Genomic DNA, 18,024 nt, shown 5'->3' on the forward strand with positions numbered 1-18,024 from the left:
CGAGTCCTGTGGTCTGGGGTAGTGCAGCCTCATGATTTTCGGCAGGTCCCAAAGGAGGGGATGTTAGGTAGACAGAAAAATAATATAGACAATGATCACCGGATGCTCTTTCATTTCCACACAGCCTTCTTCCATTCATACGATTCCAAAAATGCTCCCTCCTGCCATGACTTGATCACTCCACATACAACCAAGAGGTAACCGGACAGAGACAGCATACACACACCTTCCACCGTCATACTCAGAGCTGCAGGCATGGGGCCTCTGTTTACAGTTAATCTCCTCCCAGTGATGTCTCCTCTTTCTCTTGCTCAGTCATCATCCCAGCGTAATGTGGATATGCTACAATTCCACGACCTAAATGTTGAATTCACCAGCACCACCTCTCCGTGCTATTTACATTACTAAAGTAGAGCTGAGAGAATTGAACTAAAGAACGTGCATAAGCAGGGAACAGAGATAGAGAGTACAGTCCTCATTTCTGCACACAGCCCTGAGGTGGTCCTGTTAGCTATGACTTCTCCATCAACTCCACGGCCCTTTTGCCTTACCCTCTGGGGAGGCTCAGTCCTTCACTCCTGGGGTCTGAGTCCTTGGTGCTCCTTTCTGGGGTTGCAGTACTCTGTCGGGACCTACTCAGGACTGGAGGATAAGAAGCCACCTGAGGGGACCCCCTGAGTCTCATCCGTATTCCTCCTCGGCCTCATTCTATAGCGTAAACACCACAAGCACCTGTTTTGAGAGGCTCCAGGAGCTAAGAGCGGCTTCAAGTATAGTGGAACCAATATTTCCTCCCATACGGGATGGGTTTCTTCCTAGGGGACCAGAACCTCTAACCAGCAGAGAGCAGAGTTGCAGGGCGGGGAGGTCAAACTGGGGCAGATGAGTCAAGTGTGCGTCCGAGGGGAGATCCAATAGCTTCCATTTGTGTCTTCTTACCCTAATACCCTTTCTCCAGGGCACAGGCAGCCAATGTGGGGGCAGGTATAGGAGACGGACACCTGTCTCCACCGGGAGACTTCTCGAGTCGAGGGCTGGCTGGAGCACCCTGTTCCAGCAGGGAGAGCAGGGACCACAGCGAGGAAGACTTAGGAAGAGAAGGATGGGGGTAAACTCCTACTCCCTGCCTGCTCCCTGCCTCCCTGGAATTCGGTCGCATCAAGGCATGCATGAGTAGACAGAGGTGAGGGGAAGGAAGGAGCACCCATGGTGCTCAGCCCAGGCCATGCCCTCACATCCCACCCCAGGCAGCCCTGCCCTCACATCCCACCACAGGAGGCACTGCCCTCACATCCCACCATTGGCAGCCCTGGCTCTTCTTGGCCCACAGGGGCTCTTCTCCTCTGTCTTGTGGGCTCACCAGCAGTGCCATATCCCACTCATGGTCTGCCACCAGCATCTACTCACATACACTTTCTAGGACCTACTCTGTCATTCCAATGACACAAAGCAGGTATGTCCCCACTGAAAAGGAGTGTGCAACAATGAATCCACGTGGTGCATTCACGGGGCGGGGTTGTGGCCGGGTTTCCTTCCTCACACAATTCCTCACCTTGCCTTGCCTTTACAATGAAGCAGCACCGCTGCAGGGAGTGCAAATTCCTCCCCCCGTATGGGGAATAACCCTGGGCAGCATCTACCAAAGCGAAACATAAGCATCCCTTGTGACCCAGCAATGGGAACCCCAAGTTCTTTACCCTGCACAAATGTGTACAGATGTTCAACCAAAGATATGTACAAGATCTGACTGCATAGAGCAAGGAGGAAGAAGAGACACTACTGACGGGGCCATTAGAATAATCCAGGAGAGTGGTAATGGAGGCTCAGACAAGGGCAGTGACAGCGGAGGTGCAATGACCCGGGCACATTCTGGTTGCTGTTGAACGTAGAGCCGAGGACTTGCTGACGGAGCTAATGTGGGCCATGAGGAAACGTGGTCATTGAGGAGGTCACCACGGTGTTTGGCTTGGACAATAGGAAGGAAAGAACTACCACTTGTCGAGATGGGGGAGACAAGGAAACAGCGGTTTGGGAATAAGAAAAAGCAACCAAAAAGGCTTAGTAAATAAACCCTTAACAAATACTAAATAATTCTATTTATTTTCAAAAGTAAGCTTATAAACTCAGCGCAAATGTTTCCCTTAAATGTGCCAATACATGAAAGATACATTAATTCGTGAATTCCAACTCTGAAGTCATTATTCAACTACATATTTTAAAGCGGAACAACAGGTGCCAAATCGGCTTTGGGCCGAGCTGTTGTGGGAATCCACGGGGTTGACCTGCACCATTATCTCATAAAAACACAGGACTTAAGAAACTGAAGTGAGTGTCATTGCCCTGACTAAATGGTACATGAAGTTCGACAAAGTGATGGAAGGATCAGAGTGGTAACTCCATTTTCTGGTGTTGGCGATCGATTAAAAGCAAACGCCTCTGGTCAAATAATAACTCCTCTGATTTTCATCTTTTCAACATCTATGGAGGTGATTGCATGATATCCTCTTTCTCTCTCTGAACGCAGTGAGTGAATACATTTCTTAGCATTGAACTCCCCTGACGTTCCCTGGCCATGGTGCATTCTTCGTTGAATGTGCTGCTGTGAATTATGTGGGCTGATGTTTGGGGCCTTCCCAATAATCTTGGAGGCAGTATCTGTGGCCTGTGGGCCAAAAATCTTGGGTTGACAGACGCATGAATGAGCAGGAAAATGTGTTCACAAAACCTCCCAGAAGGGGCATCCGGAGGCCAACGTTGACTGAGGATGTCAGAAGTACAGGTGGGTGGTGGACAGGGAGGGGGGGCACCACGCGGACGCCTCAGCGCCTGAGCACTTGGATCCTCCCCACTTCCCTCCCTGCAGCCCCCGCCTTCACCATGCATATGGAGCCCAGTGGCCTGACGTCTTCTCCTGTGACCCAGTCCTCATCCACCGCCCCTCCTGAAAACCCTCAGCACCTCCCCTCCGATTCTGGCCACGCCTCCCGCGATTCTGGACCGGCCTCCACCAACAGGCATTAGAGCCACGCCGGCGTCTCGCTCGTCCACTGCCTTGGGTACCTACTGCGCCTGCGCTGGAGCGACCACAGCCTTTGTGGGCAGAGACTGCGCAGTTGCTGGGTACCGCCCACGGCCCCGCCCTCACCAACCCGGACCCCCCTCTGAGGAAATGAACTCCCGGTGTCAACTGGGAACCTCGCCATCAGAGCAGCAATGTGATTTGCTGGTCTTTGGCAAAGAGGAAAAGCCAATGTCTCTGGTAGCGTCATACCCGCTAACCTGAACTAAGGCCAAAAGGGGAAATGGTCACATTCGAACGTGAGACTCATTCGGTGACACCAGAGAGGGTAAGAAAAGGGATATCGATAAAGGTTCAGTTGCAGTGAGGACAAAGAGAAGTGATTTGAACTTTGCGTAACGATGAACTCCCGTTACAAATGGGACATTGCAGCTTGGGTCCCTGTAGACTGGATGGCAAGAACACTTGCTGACACCTGCAGCCCAAGACGTGTATGAAATCCCAGGAAGGGAACCAGACCCAAAGACCCAACCACTTCTGAACGGACCTTCTCTAGAAGCATGCTGACTACCCTACCCCGCCTTACCCCTGGACCTATCAGAAGACCTCCCACCCTTACTCCACAGTCCCCACATCTGTGCTGATGGCCTTCAAGAAGTGGCTCAAAGGATCACCCCATAAGGGGAGGCATTAGATTACCCACCACCTGTAGGGGAGTACGTCTCTAAACACAGGGGCCAGCTTAACAAAGGGGAGAACTTCCATCAGGGCCTGGAGAGCCCCTTCCCCTGCCACCAGGCCCCTGTCCTTGATGCCTCAGGATCTATGGCACAGAGCTCTGCCCCGGTGCAAGTGATGATGCACATGGCACAGCCGCAGCTCCCTTGACCTGAGGGTGTTGACTGCGAAGAAAACAATCGACAAGTGGAATCTTCTGAAACAAGTGAATTTTATTGGGAGAACACAAGGGTTCTTTAAAATGCAAGAAACAGAAGCAGCAAACACATTGTAAAGACACAGCAATGAGGATAGCAGAAAAGTATCACACCGAGTTGGTATGGCCAGGGAACTCAGTCACACAGTAAACAGAGGGTGAGGGAAGGTCTCCGAGAAAAGGCTCCTACTGCAAAGGCTACTCAGCCTGAGACCTCGGCGGTCACCCTGTAGAATACACGGACAGGACAGACACATCTGGACACGTCTCCACATGTACAGTATTTCAAAAGATTTCTTGAGTAAGCACAAAAGCACATGTTGTAAACAAGGAAAACAACCCAAAGTCCAACCTAATGCCAAAGTCACAGTACCCCGACATCAATTTCTGGTCACATGACAAGTAGCTGATGTCACAGGCCCCATCTCTGAGTCGAAGTCCTTCAGGTGAAGTTCATGGGTTCTGGAGAACCGCTGTGAGTCTAGGAAAGTCAACACCCTGTGGACTAAAAGTTATCCTTACACACGGCCAATGCTAAGGCTCCATATAAGTGGAAAGTCCAAGGCCCAAAAGAATCCACACGCAGTCAACGCCGTTACCCCTTTAACCATGGAGAAGCAGTCTTCCCTTCAGTCCTAAAGCTAAAGACATTTGAGAGGGAGCGCTCATCTGTAGTCAGGGGAGGGCCTTTAATATTATTTTCTGAAACCACTTTCTTGAGGGATGAAGGAAAGAATGACCCAAAAGAGCTGTACATATTTAATGTATATGATTTAAAGACTGTGGAAATAGGTAGACATCTGTGAACCATTACCAAAACCTGTGCCATAAACAGACCCATCCCCTCCAAAGTTTCCTTCCACCCTCTAATAATAATAATAATAATAATTACCATTATTATTATTTTGTGTAATAAGAAGACAACATAGAATGGACACACGTAGCAAATCTTTCAGTACCCAGCCCATCTCTCCTGGGCTCTGGAGAAGTGGCCCAGCTGCGTGGTCCCCGGCTTTAACCATATTTCACACACGGCAGCTCAGCAACGCCCCCACGACAACAGTCCCCCAGTTGATCCGAGAGCTGGCTCGACCACGGGCCTTTCGGCACTCTGGAAGGCCGCTGTGTCTGACTGCTGGGGGACACTGAGAAAGGCAGTGACTCCCCCCAGGATTCACTGCACAGCGCCCACGGCTGTTCTCTGAAGTGGAGAAGCAGCAGCACGCTAGGTCTGCGCATGAAGAAGGAGAGGCAAGGGAAGCTCAGAAGGCCAAGGCAAATATCAACGTGGAGCTGGCCTGACCGGCCACCCTCGGGAATCCACACACTGTGCTCCTGGAGTCAGCACGATGGACTGAGAGGGCAAACTCGAATCCCGCGGGGTCTAGAGGAGATCATTCAAATGGTACGGGAGTGCCCACATTTGCACATTCTTTCCACCCTTTTGAGAGGACAGCACACGAACTAGCCATAAAACAGGATCAGAGTCCTCTCCTCCTACCAAGTGTCATGTCACCTCTTGTGTGTCACAACACACAGAGATCAACCCTCTGACTTCACCTGCAGACAAACTCAGTTCGCTGGGAAAACGGAAAATGACAGTTGTCACCACAATAAACATCTTAACTGGACAAGGGAGCCATATTATCTCATATCACGTCCATCAGTGTCCACTGTGACCTTCTGGCCCACGGATAAGATGACCCAAAGGTAGTGCGGGAGAATGTATGTAGGGGACACGAGACACAGCCCTGAACCCACGATGCCCATCACAGCTGTCACACCAAAGTCCCTTTTCCTTCACACTCTCAATTTTTCATTCTACTCTCACAGTGTGCTTATATCTCCACTCGGCACTTATGTGCCCGCCTCAGACTTCAGCAATGGAGAGAAATCAACAGCGAAATATAGGAAAACCAGAGGAGGCGTCCTCTTCTCAAACTGCAACTGTCCACATCCGCTTGCCCCTCCATAGCTGCAGCACCCAACCCTGTGCCGACGCCCCTCACCGTTGTGGACAGCACCCACTTCCCTGAGAGTGCACACAAGGTCCCCTCAAGGCAACATCACCACCCCTGTGAGAGGACCAGAAGGGCAGAGGGGCAGACCACCAAGCAGCAAAACCTTCTCACAGAAACAGGGGAAGGGACAGCCAGAGCCACTGACTACATGCTGTCCTATTCAGCAATGAAGAATAGGTGGGCAAAATCCTCCAGCCTGGAGAGCTCACCAGGCACATTCCTGGATATCCAGGCTCATCTGCGCACATCCATGAGGATCTAAATGTCCACGGCCTCATCTACTGTTCATGGACAGGGCCCAGTGACTCTCCTCTTCCTACCAATGTGCAGAGTGTACTCAGCGGAAGAGTGCCGACAGCTCACCTGCAAACGCTTGGCTAAAGCTCCAGCCCAACTCCCATCCAGAAATTCAGCATCCCTAATGACTCCTAAGATGCCATCGCCCTGCATGGTGGACGACATTCTGTTCAGCACCTTCATGTCAGAGCACGCAAGCCTGACGGCGGGCCACGGCCAATTTCTCCCCAGGGACCCAGAATTTCCCACACCCCACATTCGGCCATTGCCGGCATGCGCTTTTTGAGGGACTTGAAAAAGGCAATTGAGTCATGTGATGGTGGAAGGAAGAAGTGTCTGCGTGGTCTGTGGAAATATCACAGCAGCAACAGCAGCTCGCTTTCATCATTCTCTCCATGGGGACACAACTCATCAACAGCACGAAAGAGTGACTGGGCACCTCTACCAAGAGCGATTATTCACCAGAGACAACCATCTGAGTCCTCTCCTCCTACCAAGTGTCATGTCACCTGCTGTGTGTCACAACACACAGAGATCAAGCCTCTGACTCCACCTGCAGACAAACACTCAGTTCCCTGGGAAAATGGAAAGTAAAACCCTGTTGGCAGAATAAACGTCTTAACTTGACAAGGGAGCCATATTTTCTCACAGCATGTCCATCAGTGTCCACTGTGACCTCCTGTCCCACCGCTATGCTGACCCTAAGGTGGTGTGGGAGAAGGCACATAGGGGACACGAGACACAGCCCTGCGCCCACCATGCCCTTCACGACTGTCGCACCAAAGTCCCTTGTCCTCCACACTCTCAAGTTTTCCTCCTACCCTCAGAGTGTCGTCATATCTCCGCTAGGTACTTCTGTGCCAGCCCCAGACTTCACCAATGCGGAGAAATCAAAAGCCTGAAATAGGAAACACAGAGGGGGTCTCCTCTCCTCTAATTGCGACTGTCCTCACCCTCTTGCCCCTCCATAGCTGCAGCACCCAACCCTGTGCCGACGCCCCTCACCGTTGTGGACAGCACCCACTTCCCTGAGAGTGCACACAACGTCCCCTCGAGGCAACATCACCACCCCTGTGAGAAGACCAAAGGGGCAGAGGGGCTGACCACCAAGCAGCAACACCTTCTCACAGAAACAGGGGAAGGGACAGCCAGAGCCACTGACTACATGCTGTCCTATTCAGCAATGAAGAATAGGAGGGCAAAATCCTCCAGCCTGGAGAGCTCGCCAGGCACGTTCCTGGACATCCAGCCTTATCGGCACACACCCATGAGGATCTAAATGTCCACGGCCTCATCTACTGTTCATGGACAGGGCCCAGTGACTCTCCTCTTCCTACCAATGTGCAGAGTGTACTCAGCGGAAGAGTGCCGACAGCTCACATGGTAACGCTTGGCTAAAGCTCCAGCCCAACTCCCATCCAGAAATTCAGCATCCCTAATGACTCCTAAGATGCCATCGCCCTGCATGGTGGACGACATTCTGTTCAGCACCTTCATGTCAGAGCACGCAAGCCTGACGGCGGGCCATGGCCAATTTCTCCCCAGGGACCCAGAATTTCCCACACCCCACATTCGGCCATTGCCATCATGCGCTTTTTGGGCGACTTGAAAAAGGCAACTGAGTCATGTGATGGTGGAAGGAAGAAGTGTCAGCGTGGTTTGTGGAAATATAACAGCAGCAACAGCAGCTCGCTTTCATCATTCTCTCCATGGGGACACAGCTCATCAACAATACGAAAGAGTGACTGGGCACCTCAACCAAGAGCGATTATTCCCCAGAGACAACAGCAGTTCTCTCTCAGAAGACTCCCTCATGTTAATGTACTACACAACAACGTAGGAGGGCAAAGAGCCAATGTTCCTCGAGCCATTATTCACAGGCTAAGTCAGTGCACAGAATCAGGCAGAAACAGCAAAGCATTCCTCAGCAGCAAAGTCCAAAATACTCCTATTGCACAAGTCAGCAACAGTCCCCATCGTCAAAATTTCATCTTGGCCAGAGGGCCGTATGTTCTCATGTCACCCTCAACCATCTGCATTGTTATCTTTTATCCTCCAGCCATGCTGATCCCTGGTAGTGCCATGGATGGGCCAGCGGGCAGGAGGCACTCTGGAACATACAAAGGCCAACACGCCTTTGACACTGAGGGCGCATACCCTCCTCTCTGCTCTGTCCTCCTGCTCTGAGAGCAGCTCTACAGAGGACACTCTGTCCAGCCCCCTTCCCAGCTCTAGGCTTCAAGCACCAGAAGCAAGGAGTTAGTCCTTCCATCTTTCCTGATCACAGAACCCCCTTCCCCACCAGAGCCTCCAACCTCCATCATTCTTCTCCTCAAGAGAACAGACAATCAGAAGTGGCTGGAGAACCAGTCATGAAATCTCTTTAGTTCAAGAAGTGTTCCCCCATGTAAACTGCTTCAGCCACAATGGAAAACAGTATGCAAGTTCCTCAAGAAGTAAAAGGAGAGCCACCCCATGATCCGGCAATCCCAGCCCTGGGTGTACAGCCAATGGAAACGAAATCACTGTCTCAAAGCCGTGTCTGCACCCCGGTGTTCAATGGCGCACTCTTCACAACAGCCGACACACGGAACAGGCTCAGTGTCCATCAACAGATCAGTGGGTAAAGAAAATGTGGTACATACATACAATGGAATACTATTCCGCCATAGACATTTTGCACAGAACAGGGAACCAGTATAACAAGGAATACACTCCATTTCAGGAGCCTACCCTTAAGGGGTCCAATATAATCCCTTCTCTTTCCAACCCCCACAGCAACAAGAGGAATGAAAAAATACATATGGCAAACGCGACTTTGACATGGAATACTTCACACCAAAAGCTACAGCACATTAACACTCCCAGGAGTGAGCAGACATTCATGAGTACATGTCTCACTGGGTGAGTGACATGGCTCGCCTCAGAACGAACTCCTGGGAGAGAACCCGATCAGCTTCTCTTTCCCTGAGAGTCTTGATTTTGAGAATGTCATCAATTAGAGTCACTCTTTTGGAATCCTCAAAGCCGTCACTTGTTTTCAAGTGCCAATACTCAGCAGATTGACCCTGAAACCATTCATCTAGGTCTTTCGCACCCCTCCCGCCATGAAGGGACCTCAAATGAATGTCCTGGGCAGCGGGCCCTAGTGTATGTGGAAGGGGAAGAAGGCATCGCAGTTACGGTTAAGTTTCACAAGTTGAGTTTTTGACTAGCAACCAGGCCAGTGATGGTCACTGTCATGTCACTTGGTGAAGGAACATGGGCTTGAGCACAGGTATTTCTAAGTATCTCAGGTCTCAGGTTTTCACTGGGCAGACAACATAATGACCCCTATCTTCTGCAAATCTTATGTGATCCAACCAATCAGAAGGATCAAGAATGACTTTGAAGTGTCAGTGGGCTGCATAAAGGCAACATACTTTAGTCTCTACTCACAAAGAAATGTGGATTGTTTTCACCCTTGGTGAGTGAACTTCAGCTTCTGTGATGCGACCTTCTGGATGAAACCTGTGCCAATAAAGCAATAGAGGAACCGGGAACCAGAGCCATCCATGAGACTAAAGGGCAGAAGCGTCTTGGAACGCACCTTACCTAGTGCAGATTTGTATCAAGAACTCCCTCCCAATTACCCAAACTCTTCACTTAAGTTTCAACAAATTAACCACCCCCCAGAAAACAAGTGACTTTATACAGACAGGGAACAGAGGAGATCTTGGTGGCACTGCCAGTGAACAAGAAGCCTCCAGCCTGAACTTGGTGCTGAGCCACATCAGCTTTGACGAAAGGTGTCCATGTTGGCCGGAAAGACTGCAGCTCAGAGAAGGCAAAGTCCGAATTGCCCGGCTTTCCCCTGGCATCACAGGAGAAGTAGAGAAGTTGGTTTCTAGAGAGATTGAAGGAATCGCTGAGGAAATTTGCTGGTCCTGTGAAAGGAAACAAAACATTTCGTTGAAATGACGCCTAGGGTCTCAAGAACTGAAGTGGAAGCGGGGGCTCACAGGGAGGGAGAGGACCTCAACCAAGCCACAAGGGTCTGCTCTAATCTACGGATTCTGGAAGTGCTCAGCTACTTCCTTCAGGACCCGCTGCATGCCGAGCACTTACAAGGATCATCACACTTGATTCTCACAACATACCTGATAGCAAGGTGTGCTCCCCATCTCCATCTGTGGAAACTCAAGCTCAAAGATGAGAGCTAGAAAGGGCCAAGGGTCTTTCTCACTCAGATACCAGAAATCTATTGTCCACGAAACACAACGTCTGGTCGCAGCAACATCTGCTAGGCAACAAAGTGGCCAACAACGTATGGAGGGGTAAGCGCGTGAGCAAGTACGGACCTATTCATTACTTCAATTGCTAGACTATGCCTGCAGGACCACTGCTACGTAAATGCTCACCCACCCACAACCGGGGTAGACTGGCAGATTGCCATTGTCTGGCACCCACTTGGTGGACGGGTCTCACCTTCTCCCCCGTTTCCCACTTAGACCCGGTCTTAAATCACATCCAAATCCACGATCTCACACCCGAGATAAAAAGCACATGAGCAATCTCCCACAATCTTTGGATTCCTGAAGGTTGTGTTTGACCGTCCCATCTAGTCCATCCTGCTTCTGCCTGGTCTGGCAAAGGTTTTCGAAAGGATAGGACAGATCAAAACCTTGACGTGAAAATGTCAACATCGGTTCTTTTTGAAATCTGACAGTCTAATAAAGTCAAGGTGTCTGTAACAGTGGCACCCCCAGGAAACAGAGGAACACCAATAGGGACTGGAAAAAGACGCCACTGACTAGCCCAGAAATTGGCGGTAGACCTAGCATCTCTGACATGGGGTTCATAAGCAGTGCCCAGGGAGTGCCCCCGACGTTCCCGGAAATTCCCCTCTTAGACACACAGGGAAGGGATTTCCACACCATCTGAAATAGCGCTACAGCTAACAGGAGATCAGTGCTACCCTCCCCCCAACACCTGTGGCCTCCCATCACACGAGATGGCACTTACTTGTCTGCCTGCTCTTGACTGTTGGTTCCAGTTCCACTCTCTTCTCCGTACAGGCCCACAGGATGACCTGGACTGGACTTTGCCACCACAGGTCCTGAAGGGGATGGTGATGGTAGAAATCTGCAAGGAGACTTGACTTTGGGTGGACAGCCCAGCACAACTGCAGGAAAAACAGTTTACTTGCCAACTCATATAAGTCAAGCGGCTCAGGCGAACTGGTTCTTTCCCTTATCCTGAGAAATTTCTGAAAATGGTCGGTGAGGCCAGAGGACCCACTCATGCACCTTGTGTGAGCTAGGCCAAAAGAGTGAAAGACACTGTGAGACAGGCGCTCCATGAGTCAAACCACAAGATAAGACCACTGCTTTAGAGGCCTCATTGCCCCTTCAAGTGAACCAGGGTTCATCCCGCTTTACTCAAACACGGATGGGATTCACTCAACATTATGTTGACAGGTGCGACCAGTGACTGGCTAGAAGGTGGGGTGGGGGGGGGGGCGGGGTCTCCCAACTCCATTTTTTCTGTTCAGTAATAAGGGAACTGACTCACACATAAAAGGATGGTAACAAACCTTTGGAATGTGTGCCTGCTCTCACTGTGTTCCCAATTACTGACATTTACATGCCACGTAAGATTACAGGTAACAATTCATTCACATGGGTTCTGTCTTCTACTTAATAGACCATGAGATGCACATTAGACAACTGGGTCGTTATATTAGTCTCAGTAATTGGTAAAAGATTAAGTTCAAAGACTGCTAAAACTAGGCATGAGCTAACTGAATCCAGAACAATTTCATGAAGAATTTCATATAGTACATAACGTTACTACCATCCGATATCGAACATAGGTCTTTGAGGACAAAACAACGGAAACAACCGGACATCTGGAAATACACAGATTGGGGAATTTGCTCTTAATTTGCAATACGTCCTACTGTACTATGGGCAATGGGCACGGATTAAAAGCACCTTCATTCCACACGTAGGTATTGATCCAGGTCTGGGGCTCTGCCTGAAAAGGCAGGACTCACCGGCGAGGTGAGTGAGTGTCCCAATTCCGGAAATTGGTATTCCTGCCAGTACCAACTGTGCAGATAAAGGAAGACCAGCAATACAACCAGTAAAGCAAATACCAGCAATACATCTGTCCCATTTCTAAATGTGATCAAGGTGGATTTAGAGAACACCAATGCCCCACCAATATTCAAGTCATTAAATCATCTCTACATGAGCTAACATACATAATTCAAGTCAGTATCAAGAATCAACCTGCAAGAAGGCTCATAAGCCAACTCAACCATCACCATTATGTAGAGGAAGTAGTTGTTTTCCTTGACAATTCTGAGGTTACTGTCAGGCGATAGTGTCCTCAGGATTTTGAGGAAAACAACAATGTTCCTTTAATTTAATTCTCCCCTTGAATACACAGTGGATGTCGCAGGACGGAGGCATGAGGATAAACACACGGGCACTGTCGATTTCTTAACCCGACATTGTAACACTTTGAGCCACTAAGGCACAGTCAGCACTTGTGTGCAAAGAGGCAAGGACAGCACCCTTTGACGTGGGGGTGGGGCAATGGTACTCGCAGTCTGGCCCAGGACCTCAAACAGATGGGATAGCAGTGGTCCTGGGGCAGACCGGTCAGGACATGAATTGGCCTATCCTGCTTTTCTGTACATAGAAACTACACAAAACGTTTCTTCTCTGGGACAACACCAGGGAAGGAGGAACCAGGCCAACGTTTAAAGAAATGACAACGGAATAAATGCACAATTATTGCCCTCCAGTAATAGACATAAGCATGCCCGATGACCTGCAAGGGCCATTCCCTCTTAACAGCACTCATTCTGGAGGTGAATTTCCATCTCTGTAAGTGGAAAATGCCCCACGATTTTAACAGGAAATGCATGAAAGGACTCAGGACAGAACCCAATCGAATAACGCGACACGCAACACACAATGATTGCTGGAAATGAAATCCCCGAAGAACCCAAATGACTTCCAGTGTTGACCAGTGAGGCGCACTTCCGGGAATTCAGTGTCATAAAACAGCACCGCTCAGCCAGATCGACAACGTGTGAATTTTTAACATTGAAAACAAACCTTTCTTAATTTTTATTAGAGCTATGAAATAAGAAACGTAAAAGCTAAAATTTCAAAACTTTAATGGTATGAAAAACCCTTAACAGTAAATAAAATGCAAGATTAGGCTAGCAGACTGCTTGAAGCCGCTAAGTGTCGTAAAGCAAAACGCACAGACACAATTAGGACCATCTTGTCCTCATTTGTCAATCGAAGGTGACATGAAAAACTTTAACACAAAGCTTACGAAAAGGATCAGGACGTATCTTTAACAGAATAAAATGACCCCAAATGCCATTGTTCCGTAAAACACAATCCCACCCCGGGCCAGGGACGCACGTCAACATACGGTTAAGAGCATTCGCTGTCGTAAAACAACAAGGACTCAGCCAACTGAAAGTTCGGCCCTGTACGTGGAGAGGACCTCAGAACGTGGAGTTTTTAAGAAAAGTTAGGAAGACGGAGAAACACCAGAATAGAACAATATAAATCAGGTCAAACACGCAATTACATTATAAACTTATGACACTCTATCAGAGGGTACATTCCAGCTCTGTAAATTAAAATTTCCCCGAAACCATTTAAAGGACGTTTATGGGGAGGGCCAGGACCTCCTCATTAAACGCATGAGGAAGGACATGCAAAATTCAGTGCCCAGCAGGGTCCAGTCCTGGCTGACAAGGGTGGCTAAGGGGCCTTCACACAGACTGGAACACTTCTGGTGCTCAGCCGCACAAATCACTTCCCAAAGGGCACACGGAAGAGACTATCGTTTGAAGAATGCTTAGGAAACCCAGCTGAAATCCACATTAAACACATGCAAATGGCCACAAAATCACGAGGAAGACAAAAACACCGCGCGCTACGGACGGATGAGATTACAGAATGAAACCAGCAATAGAAGCCCCGGGGCCGTGATGCCCCTCAGGGACTCGAAGCAACAAGGGCTCGCCCATCACACCGCTGGGTTTCACACTGGAAAAGCGTAGGGAACACTACAGTTTGCATGCAAACACACTGACAGCATCTGGGCCACTCTCCACTCAGCGCGATGACATTAGGTCCAGAAGGGCTTTGCAGAAATACGTAAAACAGCGTGCAGTGCTGACTGAAGGGGACTCGCGGGGTCAGGGAACAAGCCAAGCCTGAGCTGAGCAGGCCGGCTGTTCACTCTTTCCCCCGACGTTATCAGGGTGTCGTTCTTTTTCAGCCGCACGGGAAGAAGAGCATCCCGAAATGGGAGCAACCAATGAAAGGAAACGCGCACTCACGCTGGGCAGGGAAACCCAAGTCTGCGCTCGCAGGCGGCCATGGGCCACCAGCTGTCACCCTCGCACACACGCTCCCTGAGCGCGTCACCTCCCTCTGTCCGAGTCGAAAATCACCGAAATCCCGACCCTGACGAAAGGGCTCACGGAAACGGACAGGACCCAGATTTCCACAAACACCCGGGGCCAGCCTCCAGCCCGCGACACTGGACAACCAAAGGCCACACCCGCTCCCTGGCCGCCAACGGCCACGGCCCGTCCTGGACCCACGGCCACTCGGCCCTCCGCCCCAGCCCCTTCCTCCTCTCCAAGCTGCAGACACCTCCAGTCCTGAAGACCACCAACAGGGGGGTCAAGGCCCACACCGCCACGAGCAGACGAGGTGAGCCTTCCATCAGGTTGTGCCGCAAGCTCCACCGGGGGCCCGGACGCCGCTAAGGGGCCTTCTCTGCCCTCCACCCAAAAGCCCGCCCCGGGCACACTGCCTGTCAGAGGAGCTGAGCACACACCGTCCCCCCGCTTCCCTCCAATCACCCTACAGACAGCCAAGTAGGAAGTCAAGGGAACTTACACTTTGGGGACAGCAGGAGACGGAGCCGCCATGTTCCCCCATCCCGGAGGGGAACGGTCCACGGAAGCCGCGCTGCACAATCCACGTTTTAAAGAGCCCGGTCAAGCGTTTCGCTTCACTGGACAGCGTTCCTTTGGCCCCGCCTTCCCACGTCGTCATTGGCGGGTCTGCGACGATTGACAGCGAGACTGGCCACTCGCTCCAGCTCCAAGAGCGCAAACCCCGCTCATGTCCCAAGGCTCTGCTTATTGACTGAAATCTTTGCTCTTCTTGTTCTTTCTTTCTTCTTCTATGTCCATCCCTCAACGCCTAGCTCTGCTTCGAGGCTTTTCACGTATCTTTTCCTTAGTTTCCTGTCTTCTCAGACTTTGGAAATCTTGATCACTCAGGCTCTTCAAGCCTAGCTCCGTGCCATCCTCTTCCAGGAAGCCTTCCATGCTTCACTCCTCCCATCCCCAGAGGTCGATGTGAGTTTCCCTTTGCTCTTCGACATGGACATGAAGAAACCTCCGAGCGGCGATTCAGGGGAATCCTGCCATCTCTGGGATCACGGAGTACTTGCTGGGCACAGTGTGAAGGACCCCAAGTTGGCACTCGCAATCTTGGCAAGACGGTTACTGTTGCACACGTTTGGGAAGAGCAGCGAAAAACCAGCAACAGAGTGACTCATAGCAGCCTCCCAGGATTGGTCCCATCAGTGAATTCAAACAACTCCCAACCACCCCTTTCAGGATTTTCATATCCTTTCCTACCTTTCTACCTCTGGAACTCTTGCCCACTCGCCAAGGCCCAGGCATAAGGCACTACCTCTCTGAGTCCCCCTCTGGTTTCACGTTCCCACTCCCAACCCCAAGCACAGTTCTTTCTTCTGTCGCTGTAGGATGAAAGTTAAGGGCACTTCATTTCTCTGCTGCCAGGTCACTAAGCTTCCTGATTATGAAGGTGAGAGTGGAAACCCCTTTCTTTTCAGGAGGCCATCTGCTCAGGAATTTTTGCAGCTGCTCTCAATTTGAGACTTGGACAAAAAGAGGGGCGTGGCCCCGCCAGCACTGACTACCTTGAATGATCAACTCACCTGCACTCTCCCTTGGTTGGTGGACCACATAGCCACGGGATGAGGCTCGATGGACTGCACGCTCAGAGTGGACAGTGCCTCTGGGAAGGACACAATAACGCGAACCCTATCCTGCCCAAAGAAAAAGTCATTTTTGCCGTGGTGGGGGTGGGGAGGCGGCGAAGGTGTGGAACAGTGTCATGCAGTAGTCCACGGTGTTGCCCTACCCACCACAGTGGTGGCTTTTCTATGTGACCTTGACTGGCCACGGGATGCTCAGATTAAACATGGCTTCTGCTTGTGTCTGGGAGGGTGATGCAGGAGGAGGTTGGCATTTGAGGAGGTGGCCGCAGTAAGGAAGATTGCCCTCCCCAGGTGCGTGGGCATTATCCAGTCCATTGAGGCCTGAATACAGCAAAAGGTGGACGAAGGCAGACATGCTTCCTTTTTGCCCGCCTCACTGCTTGAGGTGGAACATCTCATCTCATCTTCTCCTGCCCTTGGCCTGGGATTGATCCCATCGGCTCCCCGGCTTCTCTGGCCTTCAGACCGGGACTAAACTATGCCGCCAGCTTTCCTGGCTTTCCCGCTGGCACACGAGAGACTCTGGGACTTCTCAGCCTCCACAGATGCGCGACCAAAATCCTCATAACAAGTCTCCTTTCCCATAACTTATCATACTCCTATTCTTGCTGTTCCTCTGCACATCTCTGACTAATATACCTTGAATTTCGCATCCGCTGCTGCTGTTAGAGAGGGCTTCCCAGTCCTCAAGTAGATCTCTGAAGAAAGGGCAAAATCCAAAAAGTTAACATGAGTTCCAAACTGTGGATGAGGAAAGGACACACCAGAAACAGACGGCCAGATATCTGGGCAGTGCTCAGAACACAGCCACTGGCCGCGATGGGGGTCTTATCCGCTAGAGTCAGGCTGGTCGTTTGCCAGCGCACAGAAAGCTGATAGCTGACCTCTTCCAGAGCTGGGATCGTGGGTCACACTCTGAGGAAGCTCCAGAGGGCAGGAGAGTTGTGGCAGGCTTTCTCAGCCATCACTGAAGCCATGTGGAGGGAAGAGAGGGGAAACTCCAGCTCCTGATGTGACTCCTGTCTCCAGGATCTGCCAGCTCTCTCAACACCTGGCACTAAGGCTTATCTCTGTGACTGGTTCTGTGGATGGACACATGCTGGGCTCTCTCAGTGCTTGCCACAGGATGGCCAATACCACACAGGTCCTGCTTCTCGGATCACCCATGCCCTCTTGATTTTTATGCCACCAATCTTTCCAGCCCCACTCACACTTCATCCCAGGCCAATGCCCTGGGCTCCTGCCTGTCTGGGAAGATTCGGCATTCGCTACTCACCGACTACTCATTTTGGCTACTGGATCTGTATGCGGGCTGGACCTTTGCTCCCTGGATTCATACACCAGCTCTTCCTCTCATCAGATGGGTAACGTGACATGATTATTGTGCCTCTATTTCTTCATGAGTTAAAGCAGTGAGCCAATAAGAACCGTCTCACTGGGCTGTTCTAAGATGCGTTGAGTTAATGCAAAGCCCTTTCTTGGTGCCTGGTACATACCAAGCTCTCACCTAACTATAGTTGTCATTTTGTTATCATCATCCTTCATGTTTCAAAGCAAACCTGCACTCTTACCTGCGCCATTCCCCCACTAAAGCAGCTCGTATGACTCTGCATTCTAATGACCACGGAAAGCACCTTCCAGGTTCCAGGTTCCCATCTTCCAGGCACTTTCTAATTCTCCCATTG

At 50.6% G+C, this 18,024-nt stretch overlaps 1 protein-coding gene across 3 annotated transcripts; it reads right to left on the minus strand.

The window, feature by feature from the left end:
• Positions 1-3,949: 3,949 nt before the first annotated feature.
• On the minus strand, positions 3,950-15,505 carry LOC138921810 (uncharacterized). 3 transcript variants are annotated; one of them, XR_011434664.1, is made up of 4 exons: positions 15,202-15,316; positions 11,276-11,395; positions 10,411-10,550; positions 3,950-10,197 (listed from the first exon to the last, which is right to left on the minus strand). XR_011434664.1 is itself a non-coding variant. In XM_070257193.1 (4 exons), exons 1-4 carry the CDS (start codon positions 15,358-15,360, stop codon positions 9,913-9,915), a joined length of 747 nt encoding a protein of 248 aa, XP_070113294.1. In that variant the 5' UTR covers positions 15,361-15,505; the 3' UTR covers positions 3,950-9,912. The 3 variants fall into 3 exon arrangements, 2 of the variants coding, with proteins under 2 accessions (XP_070113294.1, XP_070113293.1); XM_070257193.1 differs by having other exon boundaries at positions 10,411-10,553; positions 11,276-11,435; positions 15,202-15,505; XM_070257192.1 differs by having other exon boundaries at positions 11,276-11,435; positions 15,202-15,497.
• Positions 15,506-18,024: the final 2,519 nt, after the last annotated feature.

The sequence above is a fragment of the Equus caballus genome, chromosome X (assembly GCF_041296265.1).
Source record: "Equus caballus isolate H_3958 breed thoroughbred chromosome X, TB-T2T, whole genome shotgun sequence".
NCBI classification, from domain to species: Eukaryota; Metazoa; Chordata; class Mammalia; order Perissodactyla; family Equidae; genus Equus; species Equus caballus.

Coding starts and splice junctions, on each gene's coding strand:
- LOC138921810 (XM_070257193.1), bottom strand. CDS start 15,360: ATGACGACGTGGGAAGGCGGGGCCAAAGGAACGCTGTCCAGTGAAGCG. Junction 11,436..15,201: donor TCTCCTGCTGTCCCCAAAGT/GTAAGTTCCCTT, acceptor TTTTTCCTGCAG/TTGTGCTGGGCTGTCCACCC. Junction 10,554..11,275: donor AGTCAAGAGCAGGCAGACAA/GTAAGTGCCATC, acceptor TTTGTTGCCTAG/CAGATGTTGCTGCGACCAGA.